The sequence below is a fragment of the Grampus griseus genome, assembly GCF_964374135.1.
Source record: "Grampus griseus genome assembly, chromosome: 14".
NCBI classification, from domain to species: domain Eukaryota; kingdom Metazoa; phylum Chordata; class Mammalia; order Artiodactyla; family Delphinidae; genus Grampus; species Grampus griseus.
The window spans coordinates 73,282,420-73,294,317 of record NC_139008.1 but is presented as its reverse complement, the minus strand read 5'-3'; the positions used below and the strand labels follow the sequence as shown (position 1 = coordinate 73,294,317).

General features: G+C 51.0%; 1 protein-coding gene across 2 annotated transcripts in view; it reads right to left on the bottom strand.

Moving 5' to 3' along the window:
• The window catches only part of CCN5 (cellular communication network factor 5), an 11,983-nt gene extending 920 nt beyond the window's left edge, over window positions 1-11,063 (bottom strand). The window contains exons 1-4 of one of the 2 annotated variants that reach the window (XM_082671577.1): window positions 10,806-11,063; window positions 10,564-10,677; window positions 6,492-6,708; window positions 1,167-1,421 (exon numbers count right to left, since the gene is read on the bottom strand). In XM_082671577.1, coding sequence (XP_082527703.1) covers window positions 1,167-1,421; window positions 6,492-6,708; window positions 10,564-10,623 — 532 coding nt within the window. In that variant the 5' untranslated portion in view covers window positions 10,624-10,677; window positions 10,806-11,063. The remainder of the gene's footprint in view (window positions 1-1,166; window positions 1,422-6,491; window positions 6,709-10,563; window positions 10,678-10,805) is intronic. The other variant, XM_082671578.1, reaches the window with a different exon arrangement.
• Between the last annotated feature and the right edge of the window lie 835 nt (window positions 11,064-11,898).

Genomic DNA, 11,898 nt, shown 5'->3' with positions numbered 1-11,898 from the left:
TACACCGCACGGGACATCCCCTCACAACAAAAAATTCCCTGTTATATACACGTGTGCAGTATCGTACGACGTATATGTGTTCGTATAGCTATAGACGCACACACATGCATACACGCGGCGGAGATCAAATTGCGTATACGGTGTCATATCCTGCTTTTTATACATCAGGCTAACTCCCTGGCATTCTCCTATGTATTTAAACACATGTATCATATTCCATTGTAGGGATAATAACAGCACACACGGAGTGCTGTGTGCCAGGCACGTCATAACTGCTTAGCTTGTATTTACTCATCTAGGCCTCACAACAGCTCTATGAGGTGGGTGCTCTCATTCTCACTTTACCATTGGAGGAACTGAGACACGGAGAAGTTAAGCAACTTCTCACTCAGCTAGGAAGTAGCGGAACTGGGCTTAGAACACAGGCAGACTCCATGCGTCCCCCACCACGCTCTAGCGCCTCTCGTGTGGCGTCATCTTTATGGAACCAATGCCCTCCTTTCGGTTGCCTTCAAAAATTAAATTCGTATAATAATAATAATTTTTTAAAAACCCAGTAACATAGCAATAACGTAATCCTATAACTGAAGAGTTTATAGCATGAGGTCACTGTCTTTCCTGCCTACCCCTAGGCCCACATCCCAGAGGCAACCACCTTGCTTCACTCGGTTTTGAGTTCCTCTTTTGATAAACCCCGATAATAATGTAGTAGTAATATTATATAATATTTAAATTGTATTATATAAATGTTATTAATATGTATCAATATATTATGAGTATAATAATATATATATTATAATAATATAGGTCTATGTTATACCTCTGCTATGAAATGTGAGAATTTGTTTCAAGTGTTCTAACCCTCCTTTCCCCTCCCCCCTCTGCCACCAATTTTTATTTTTAATTGTGTATGATTTAAACTTATATATTTGCACCACCGCCTCCTGTTTTGCCAGTTTTAAAGAGGTCTTGTGACCCTCCACTCCACTTTGCTACAAGTCCCCGTAGCCACTGTCCCCTCCCAGATTTTGTCAGTATAACCTTGGCTTTGATGTGTCCAGGTGTTCTGGCACCTAAGAGGCCCTGCCCATTCCCCCCGCCAGCCCTCCCCACCCTTCCCCACACACACACACCTCCAGGCGGCCCTGGACCAGTCCTGTACTCACCATGGGCTGGGAGGGGCTGGACCCCCAGCCCCCTTCCCTGGTCGCACACCCACTCAGGGCAGCATTTTCCTGGGACCTCCACCTTCTTGGGGTAGGGACAGTCCCAGCTGGGCAGCCGCACGTCCTCGCTGCACAGGGGCACACAGGTGAAGCCGCCGTCCTCACAGCGGCAGCGGATCCTGCAGTGGGGCTGGAAGGTCTCCCCATCCCGGTAGAGGCGGCCGTTCACCTCACAGCTGCCCTCATCTTCTCCCCCTGCAGAGGAGAAACCGGATCTCCATCGGTGACCTCCCAACTTTTCCCTGGGAGGGCTGCACTGGCCACATCCTCCACAGGGTCCTCTCTGCAGAGCTGGTCTGGATCCCACTGGGGATGCAGTGCCCTTACAGAATCTGAGCGCCGCAGGGGGCTCCAGCCCTGAGATATGCACCCCCGCCCCATTGCCATACTGCCCTGTCGCCCGCAGGAAGACAGCATGCTGCATTCTGGAACAGGCTTTGTGGGAAGACTGGCCTGGTTTCAGCTCTTTTATTAGCTATGGACCTTGCCCAAGTGATGTTACTTCTTTTAGTTTCCTCATCTGCAAAATGGGTTATAATGGTACTTATTTCACAGAGTGTGGTATAGACTAAATGAAATGATATTTGGAATGAATACAACATGAAGGAGACCTTCAATAGATCCTCGCTGCTCTGTTGCTATTATTAGAATAATTATTATATATTAATAATAATCTGTTTTTTAAATATATAAAATATTACCACTATTATATACACACTGAGATTTCATGCCACAAACTTTCCTTGCCCATCTGCTGTATTATAGTCATCACTGTCAGGTCAGGGCTCAACTTGCTGGCTGTGTGACTTTGCGTAAGTGACTTAACTTCTCTGAGTCGCCTTAATAGCAATGATAACAGTAATTCGTACTTTCAGTGAGATGAGATAAAGTGTACACGGCATCTAGCACACGGCTAGGCATAGAGTAGCTATTTAAGAAACACTCTTTGGATGAAGCCCTCAAATATGTGTATTATGGCCTCTTCCTCCATTGGACATGAACCCCTTAAGGGCTGGGGCCAAGAGGGTTCGTTCTGGCATCACAGAACCGCAGGAAATGCCCTTCGAACGAATGCCTGGCACAAGACTCAGCACTTGAGAGACGATGATAAAATAGTTCTGACTCCTTATCATTTGAGAGATATATATCGTGCCCCTCCTGTGTGCCAACCACTGTGTTCCTAGACAGGACTAAGACCCAGTCCTTACTAAGAGGGATTCAAGGGCCAGTGTGGGGGACAGGTGTGAATGTCGCCATCTCCAAGACAGAATAAAGTAAGAGCCCTGGAGAGGTGTATGTGAGCTGCTCAGGAAGTGCAGAGAAAGGGACAATTCGGAGGGTTTCCTGGAGATGTGGGTGGCACTGCACCTGGGTATGGGGGAAAGGACTCATGGGAAGCTGGTTTTCCCAGGTCTTCTGAGAAAAACCTCGAATAGATCCATACACATGCAGGAATTTTGGAACCACACAGACCTGGGTTCAAATCCCAGTTCCCTGCTTGCTAGCTGTGGGACCTGGGACAAGTTACTTCACCTCTTTGAGCCTCAGTACCCTGCTCACAAAGCCACTGGAGGATCAAATGAGCTAGTGCACTTAAAGCATTTTGCCCCAAGCCTGGGACCTAGTAGATGCTCACTAAATGGGAATAGGTGATGCTATTCCTCTGGGCAGGACAGGGCCAGTGTCACCCCCATCTCCTTGCTCCTTCCAGGCCACAGCCCTTTGGTTCCAAATCCCTGACCTTTTGGCCTGGACCATGTGGCCACTGGTTTCCAAGAAACCAGAGGGGTAGCTGCACCTTAATCCATAACCCCCAGCCTGGGTCTCCCAGCCAGACTCCTGGGGCTGCAGCCCTGGGGCCTCCTGGTCGCTGGGATGACCTGGTAAACAGAGGGATTATTTAGGAAAGTCAGCTGGAGGGAGCGATAATTTTAGTAAGATTTCCTGGCACCTCTCCTGGGTCCTTCAGCTCAGAGCTAATTGGGAGGTAGGTAATGATCCCCAGGCAGCCACTCTCCACCCCGGGATCTGTGTGAATCCATGTGCGTGGTCCCCGACACCATCAGGCACCTTCAAATGTACTGGATTTGAGATCCCCCCACCCATACACACATACTGCTGCCAAAACCCTACTTCTCCTTCTGGGCCCTCTCCAACGGCCCCCTTGTCCAGAAACTTCCCCCAAATAACTTCAGGGCACAACCTTGTCATCTGGTAATTTCTGCATCCTTCTTTCCCTCTGAGAGACCCTTGCAGGAGAAGGAACAACAGGGTCTTTTTGTTTTTTGTTTGTTTGTTTTACCTGCAGCCACTTGCACACTGTGTGACCTTAGGCAGGTGACTTAACCTCTCTGAGCCCCAGTTCCCTCATCTGCAAAATAGGGATAATAATAGGACCTCCCTCATTATTAAGGTTAAAATGAAATCATGTGTATAAAGGATGTGTTCACAGTACATGCTCCATAAACAGTGCCTGTTACTGCTAGCCCCACCAGAACTGTTGTTATTATTCATACATTCAACAGTTATTTATTGAGTGCCTACTACGTGCCACACATTGTTCTAGGTATCTTGTGATACAGCAGTGACTGAGACCAGCCCAAATCCTGCCCTCCCTGGAGCTTTCGCTCCAGTGGAAATAAACACAAGAAGCAAGGTGGTGTTTGTGATGTCAGATGGTGATTAGTGCTAGAAAAATAAAGGAGGGCAGGGTTGTAGTTTTTAAATGTGGTGATCAGGAAAGGCCTCACTGAAAAGGCAATATTTGGGTAAAGATGTGAAGGAGGTGAGGGAACTCGCCATGCAGATATCTGGGGGGAAAAGTGCTGGTAGCAGGAAAAGCCAGTGCAAAGGCCCTGAGGTGGGAGCGTGCCTCACCTCAGTATTTAAAGAGCAGCGGGGAGGCCGTTGTGGCTGGAGCAGAGAGCAGGAGGGAGAGAGGGAGTTAGATGTGGTTGTAGAGAAAACAGGAGCAGGATTCTGCAGGGTCTTGTCACCCACTGAGGGGGCTTTGGCTCTTACTCTGAGAAGATGAGAAGCTATTGGAGGCTTTTACGCAGAGGAGGGAAGTGATCTGTGACCTGATTTATGTATTTAAAGGAGCCCTCCGGCTGCTGTGTTGAGAACAGACTAGGGGCCAAGGACAGAAGCAGGGAGACAGTTACGCGGCTTCTGCAAGATCCAGATGAGTGATGAGGGGGCTCAGACCCGGTGGTAGCAGTTGAGGGACTGAGAAATGTTGGATTCTTGAAATATTGTAAAGAATTTGCTGGTGGGTAGTGAGTGGGATGTGAAAAAAAAGAGAGAAGTCAAGAATGACTCCTAAGTTTGAGGCCGAGCCATGGGAGTGATGGAGACGCACTTGGCTGAGCTGCGGAAGATGCGCGTTTAATGCCAGGGAGATCGGGAGCTCGTGCTGGACACACACGCAGCTCGGAGCTGGTCCTCAGTGAAGAGCTGTCCAACTAGTTTGTGAGAGGAGAGATTTGGGGAAGCATGTTCCCTCCAGAGCCAAGACCTAGACTCAGCCTCTGTGAGGTCTTAGCTGGCTCTGGCTCCTCCGTGGCTTCACTAGCTCCCAGCCTCCAAATTTGGTTCCAGTCGTTAAACATTCATGAGTACCACTGTGTCGCCTGACCAGGGCTGGAAGTGGCAGGAAGGAGCAAGGACCAGGTAAATTCTTGGCCTCCAGGTATTTGAAATTTGAATCAAGGTGGAATACAAAAAGCTCCTTAATAAAGTTAGTGACAGTAACAGCCACTATGTACTAAGCATATACTGAGCGTCAGGCGGTAGAGTGATAGAAACGAAGATTGTGGAGCCAGCTCCCTGAATTCAAATCCCAGCTCAGTCACTTCTGAGATGTGTGACCTTGGGCAAGTTACTTAGCCTCTCTGTGCCTCTTTTTTTCCATTTACAGAATGGGGATGACATTAGGACCTACCTCATATGGTTGTTGAGAGATGAAATGAGGTGATATTTGTGAAACTCTTGGTGCCTGGCACATGGTAAATGCTAGGCAGGTGCTCAATAAATAAATTCTGCCAAGTGCTTTCCATGTGTCATGGCTTAGCTGGATAACAGCCTTGTAAGCTAAGTGTTACTTGTCTGATTTTTTCTTTAGATACATTTTTATTAGCAATCATCTGTAAGTTTATAAAACACATCGCCCCTTTCTCATTAGTATACGCCCCTTATCAAAAAAAGTATTTTACAGGGATTTACTGTTGATAACTTTATGTCTATAATTTTTGTTTTTTAACAAGGCTTTTCCTGTAGATAGACTTATTGTCAATGATTCATGGGCTTTTCTTCCTCTCTTTCTCTATCTCTCATTCTTTTTTCTTTTTTAAGTGTTACAGCCATGTAGATGAGAGTGGTAAATTGCTCTACAAGTCTTATTATTTAAAAAGAAAAAAAGGGAACAGAACAGTCCTCACCTCTTGATAGTTCTCTAAAGCAGTGGTTCTCGACTGGGGATGACTTTGCTCCCTGGCGTCTCGTGGGCAGAGACCAGGGATGCTGCTAAAAGTCCTGCACAGAAGAGCAGCCCCACACAGAGAATTATCCAGTCCTAGAGCAAAGCTGAGAACCCCTGATTTAAATTCCCAGAAGGCGCAAGGCCTAGGGTAGTAGAAGATGTAACATGCCCAAGGTCGCCAGCAAATAGCAAACTCGGGATTCAGACTGTCCAGGGGCTCCCAATCCCAGAAGAGGACAGAACGGAATGTTGCTTTAGAGCCTGCTTGACTCAGTCGCCAGCTGTGTAACATTAAGCATGTCCATTAGTATCGCTGAGCCTCAGTTTCCTCATCTATAAAATGGGTCTGAAAGTACTTACCTCATAGGATTATTGTGAGGATTATGTGATTTAGGAGGTAAATGCTTAGCACAGTGCCTGACACAGGTTATGCCCTAAATAGGGAGTTGCCCTTTCATTTTTCCCAAGAGTGTTGTGAGGGTCCTGGGAAGGGATGATGACTTCTGGTTTGAGAAATCTGGGAGGGCTGCTCAGGGGAGGAGGTGTTTGAGCTTGGCTTTGAAAGTCGGCTATGATCTGGACAGACAGGAAGAAGGAGGGTAGGTTGTTTGGGTGGTGGCCATGATCTGAGCAAAGACAAAAGAAAAGAAGAGGGGAGTGAGCTTAGGGAACCCTGTGTCACCAGGTTTGGCTGGGTGAGAGAAGGGCTTCTCTTGGACTCAGGACCTCAAGGCCTTGACTTCCCCCCCAAACACCCCCTCCATCAGTCCCGCAAACCTGCTTACAGAGGCACACGGACCCCCGGCCGCCAGGGCCCGCCCCGAGCTGGCAGACCAGCCCCTGGCTGGGGTCGCAGACGTGGAGATGGTCGCAGGGCTCCCCCAGCCGCCGTGCACATACCCGGCAGCAGTTGCAACCGTCCAACACCAGGGGCACCCCCTGTGGGCATCGGGGTGGGGGCCAGGGACAGGTACACGGTGTTGGGCACAGCTGGGCACACACCTGCAGAGACAGAGACCTCACTCAGCCATGGTCGTTCAAGGTGGATAGTGAGCCCCTCACAACTGACTCCTTCTCTGCCAGTGTAGGGTTCACACCTTGGCCCTGGAGTCACATAGGCCTGGCCTTGGACCCCGGCAGCCCCACGGCACTCCCTAAGAGACAGCATGGCACTGTGGTCATGAGCAAGGGCTCTGGACTAGAGTTCCGGAACTAACTCTGCCCCTTATTAGCTGAGCAATCTTGGGGAAGTTACTTATGCTCTCTGAGCTTCAATTTCCTCATCTGTGAAAAGGGGGCAATAATGTTTAACTCGGAGTATTGTTTTGAGGAGTACATGAAATGATGCATATTAAACCTTTAGCGCATGGCCTGGCGTGCAGTAGACACTGCATGCATCTGGCTATAATGATCTTTCTTGTGAATTACGATAACGGGCTTAGGGTCTGCCTTCTAGGAGCTTACAGGAGGGTAAAAGCAACAAAAGGAAGGATTAAAATGACAGGGTGCTGTTCACTTTTTAGCAGGTGGACAGTGGGTATTTATCTTGAGGGCTGAATAAATCAAACAGTATCATGGGTGTTTTTTGATCTTTGGAACAATCTAGAATATGTTTCTGGATGAGCATCCAGTCATCCAGGAAACCTGGTAAAATACCGACCCCGAGGCCTCCTCTGGGACTTACCAAATCAGAACTTCCAGAGGCTGAGCCCTCAAATCTGTTCCTAACAGGGGCTTCTGATGCCCAGCTAGGTTACTGGCACCTCTGCTCCAGTCTAAATCCCTCCCCCTGCCATGTAAAGATGGGGGAACTGAGCTCCAGATAGAGGAAGCTAACCTAGTGGGTTAGCTGCAGGGCTGGGAGGCTGCTTCCTCATTGGGGATCCAGGAACCCAGATTTGGGATAGACATTTCCTGTCATAGGGAAAAGCCTTAGGAACCCACCCCCAGGGGCAGGCTGAAGGTATCAATCCAGGTGTCCTGACTGCCCCTCCTCACTCAGGACAGTGAAACAACCAAACCAGAAACCGGATGCCCTGGGCTCCCCATATGTCCATTGGAAGATAGGGACCAAGGACCATGCGTAATTCAAGATGTTACCAGTGGCCCCATCTATGGATCCTTGGAGGACTGGAGGGTTTTATGCAGAAGATGGAAGACTTGCAGTTTAGGAAGATGAAATGAATGACCTCCTATGTCCTGTGTGGCCCCAAAGCAGGCAATGACCCCTTTGCCCTAATCCTCACCTTTCCCACCCCTAGGACTCCCTATCCTGCAAACCTCGGCAGTTCCCAGGCTGGCCACTAGGGGCTGCCCCAAATTGGCAGACCAGCCTCCGGTGGAGGTCGCAGACCAGGGGGCACTCACAGGGCCCCCATCTAAGATGGCACTGGTAATAATAGATGCAAGTGTACAGCTCTGTGCCTGGAACCTCACGAAGAGCGAGTTTCCACTCCCACAGGCATTTCAAGCAGGAGACCACGTGATAACCAGATTCTAGAGAAGATGGTCTAGCCTCACCCCTCAGAGCGTGGTCTGGACCAGCAGCAGCTCCATCACCTGGAAGCTTGTTAGAAATGCAGCATCTAGGGCCCTTCTTTATGAATCTAAATCTGCACCTTAATAAATTCAGAGGTGATTCACGTGGAATTGAGCTGAGAAAAAATCAGCTGGACTTTGGGCATCCCTTCCAAACCAGAGGTTGAGCTCTCTTGGTTGGTGGGAAGTGGGGGGCCTTTGACCAGAACTGACTCTTGGGTCCCTCCCTCCTGAAAGCGGGGATGCCAGGAGATAAGCCTTCTGCTTTGCACCTGGGGTCTCACTTTGGGCTCTCTCTACGGGGAGAGCTTGACAGGGGCCGGATCTGCAGGTCCTGACGTGCCCAGGAGGGGCCACTGATAACCCCGATGATTATGGCTGACACTTGCCATGGGCACACCGAATGCCGAGCATTTAATGTGCTAATTTAACCCTCCAGTGTGAGGTACCAGCATTATGCCCATTTTAATTCTTTCTTTTTTTTTTTTGGCTGCACTGTGAGGCATGCAGCATCTTAGTCCCCCGACCACGGATCGAACCTGGGCCCCCTGCAGTGGAAGCATGGAGTCCTGACCACTGGACTGCCAGGGAAGTTAAGCATTATGCCCATTTTAAAGACGAGCAAACTGAAGCTTAAAGCAGTGTAGTGGTATCACCAGTAAGCGGTAGAGCCAGGATCAGAATCCAGGTTCATGTGAATCCAAGGCCCAGTCTCTTAACTGCCCCACCTACCTCTTGTCCCCTAGTGGCTCTGATGCCACGTAGCCTCTGCCTCAATTTACCCATCTGTTCAAGAGAGATATCAGGGAGGGTGTTTCAGCATAGCCAAGAAGAGATAGGTCCTCTCTGGTATCCCTCTATCTCTGTGCCCTTTCTAACCACCCCATCCCAACGTTCAAGTTGCCCCGTCACACACTTGGTTTCCCCAGACCCTTGCTGTGGTCCCCGGGAGGCAAGAGCCCTGGACAGGGAATCATCTGGGCAAGAGGTGAACTCCAAGTTCTACCACTGACTTGCTGTGTGACCTTGGACACTTCACTGAACTGTTCCGTGGGGAGGGAGCTGTTCCCTCCTCAGTAAAATGGGGTGGAGACCACCTGTCCTGGAGTCGTGACAAGGATTTAATGAGGTCACCGCCAGCTCTAGGTCAACGTGACTTGGCTTGTTTCCAGGTCTCTACCGCCTGCCCCTGTCCGCAGGCCTGAGCCCTGCCTGCAAGGCTTGGAATTCTCTCTCTGCGGATTGTTGCGGCTTTCATGTGTGTGATGACTAAGTTCCTGTGTTCTGTGTGGGATGCTGCCTGGCTCCCTGGAGCCTGGGAAGAATGGAAGGCTGGGGGAGGTGAACGGTGAGTCTAGGACAGCTTCATTTTGGTCTTTCCTTTAATCCTAAGCCCAGAACCCCAAGTCCCCTGCTCTGGCTACCCACGCTACCCTCCCTGGAATCATGTCCTGCACACCCCCTTTGGAAGAGCAAACAGCAGGATTAGGATGCCAGTAGGGTTCTCAGCCTTCCCCCAACCACTGCTTGGACCCAGGATAGAGAAAAGTTCCTGCCTGTGATCCTCAAAGGAGCGTGAAAATACAGTGAGGTCGTGGCTTGTGGGGGGCCGATACCCATGACGCCAGGAGCCTGACATTTGCTAAGGTGATGGCAGGCTCAGCAACCGTGGCCTTGGTCCAGGTTGGGGGTGGAGAGACACAGACTGCAGTCCCCCCTGCCTCACAGCCAGGCCTATTCTGGGTTCTACCTCCTCTATTGCTCTGATGCTGTGTGGTTTTGAGCAAGCTGCCTACCCTCTCGGAGACTCGCTTGACTGAAAACAGGGGATAATAATTCCTTATGGGGTTAGTGGTCATGGTAGGCAAGGTGGATGTTCCACAAGCCCTTTGAAAATATGCAGGAGAGAAGGTCATTATTCCATGGAGCTGTCTCCCTATCCCCCTCCAGCTAGGGTCGGCAGGCCACTCACTGCCTGAGGGCCCAGCAGCGTTAATGCCCCTGCGGTGTGAACATTCCAATCAGCTATGCACCAGCATCCATTCAAATGTGATAAACGATCCTCACAGGGGCCCCGTGCACGTCATAGCCATTCAACCGAGGAGCGGCTGAGGCTCAGAGAGGGAGAGAGATTTGCCTGGGGTCACACAGCAGAGCTGGCCAGGGGCAGCTGTCTGGGCATCAGGGAGGGAAGCTGAGCTGAGCCCCACACAGGAGGCCTGCAGGAATTCTCCCAGGGGGTCCCTGGCTGTGATTTAACACCTTCCCCACCACACCAAGGAAGCCAGCAGTACATTTTGGGGCCTGGGGCCCCCTTACCTTGGAGAAGAGGCAGAGGAGGGAGAAGGCCAGGAGGTGGGTCTGCGGTGTGCCTCTCATGTCACTGTGTCCCCACGGAGCCAGCTTTGAGTCTGGGAGGCAGGACCTGTAAGTCTTTATGTTCCAGCAGCTGTGAGGTCACTCCCAGGCATGCACACACACGCACACGCACACACACATGCTGGCCTTTGTAGCCCTTGTTTCTCTCCCATTCTCATCTTCCCACTGATGAGCCCATTTACCTGAAGGTGAGACTGTGGAGGCCACCTGGGGGGTGCTTGCCAGTGTGTGTGTGTGTGTGTGTGTGTGTGTGTGTGTGTGTGTGTGAAAGCCAGAGCCAGTGCCAGTGCCAAGAGCCTGTGACAGGCTGGCAGGGGCCTCTCTAGCTCCTCCCAGCCCAAGAGGGGCCTCTCTAGCTGCAACCCAGCCCCAGCCCCCCTGCCTGACCCCAGGGACGGGGGGCTGTTGATCCAGGAAGTGCTCAGCAGACACCCCCTTTGCAAAGCTGACCCGAGTCCTTCTAAGCCTCGTGGCCTGGACTCCGGGCGGCCTTGGCGGGCCTGCGGTTTCTGGCAGGAAGATTGGCAGCCATCCAGAGGCGGGTGTGACCCAGAGCAAAACTTCCCTGGGAGGCCTGTTTGCTTTTGGCGACAAGGGGCCTCCCCATGGCCTGCTTGTTGGGCTCTGGAAGGTGGCCCGTGGTGGACGAGCCCGTGCAGGCTGGACCTAGTGTGTGCCCGTTCTTGCTGGGCCCTGCTAGGTGATCTGGAAGAACCAGATCCATTTTGCTGAATTCAACCAACTCTGAGGCCCCCACTGTTGCGTCTCCAGTTCCTGCAGAGGGGGCAAACCCAGAGGGGGAAGGGACAGTGGGAGAGCAGGTGGACTTTCTGGGAATATCGAGGAGGGGTCCTGTTCAGACCGAGGGTAAGGGACAGATCTCTGGAGGAGGAACCAAGGCGAAAAGGTGTTAGAGAGGGCAGAACATTCCAGACAGAGGGAACAGCATGTACAGATGCCTAGAGGTGGGGGAGAGCATGAGAGCAGTGCCTGTTCTGGGAGACAAAGATGCCTGGTGTGTCTGGAGCTGACAGTGAGGTGGGGCGCGGTGCTACACACGGGGAAGTAAGACACATGATATTCACACCACCAGCATTTGAGGGGCATCTACAATGCCCCAGCCACTGGGATGGGGGAGATATAAAGACATGACCTTTGACTGTAGAATTTGGCAAAGCTAATACTAGAGGTGGTGTCACGTGGTGGCTGGAGAAGGCTTTGGCCCCCATCATCTCCCCCAGTACGCCAAATCTCAAAGCGATGGAGCTGGACAGC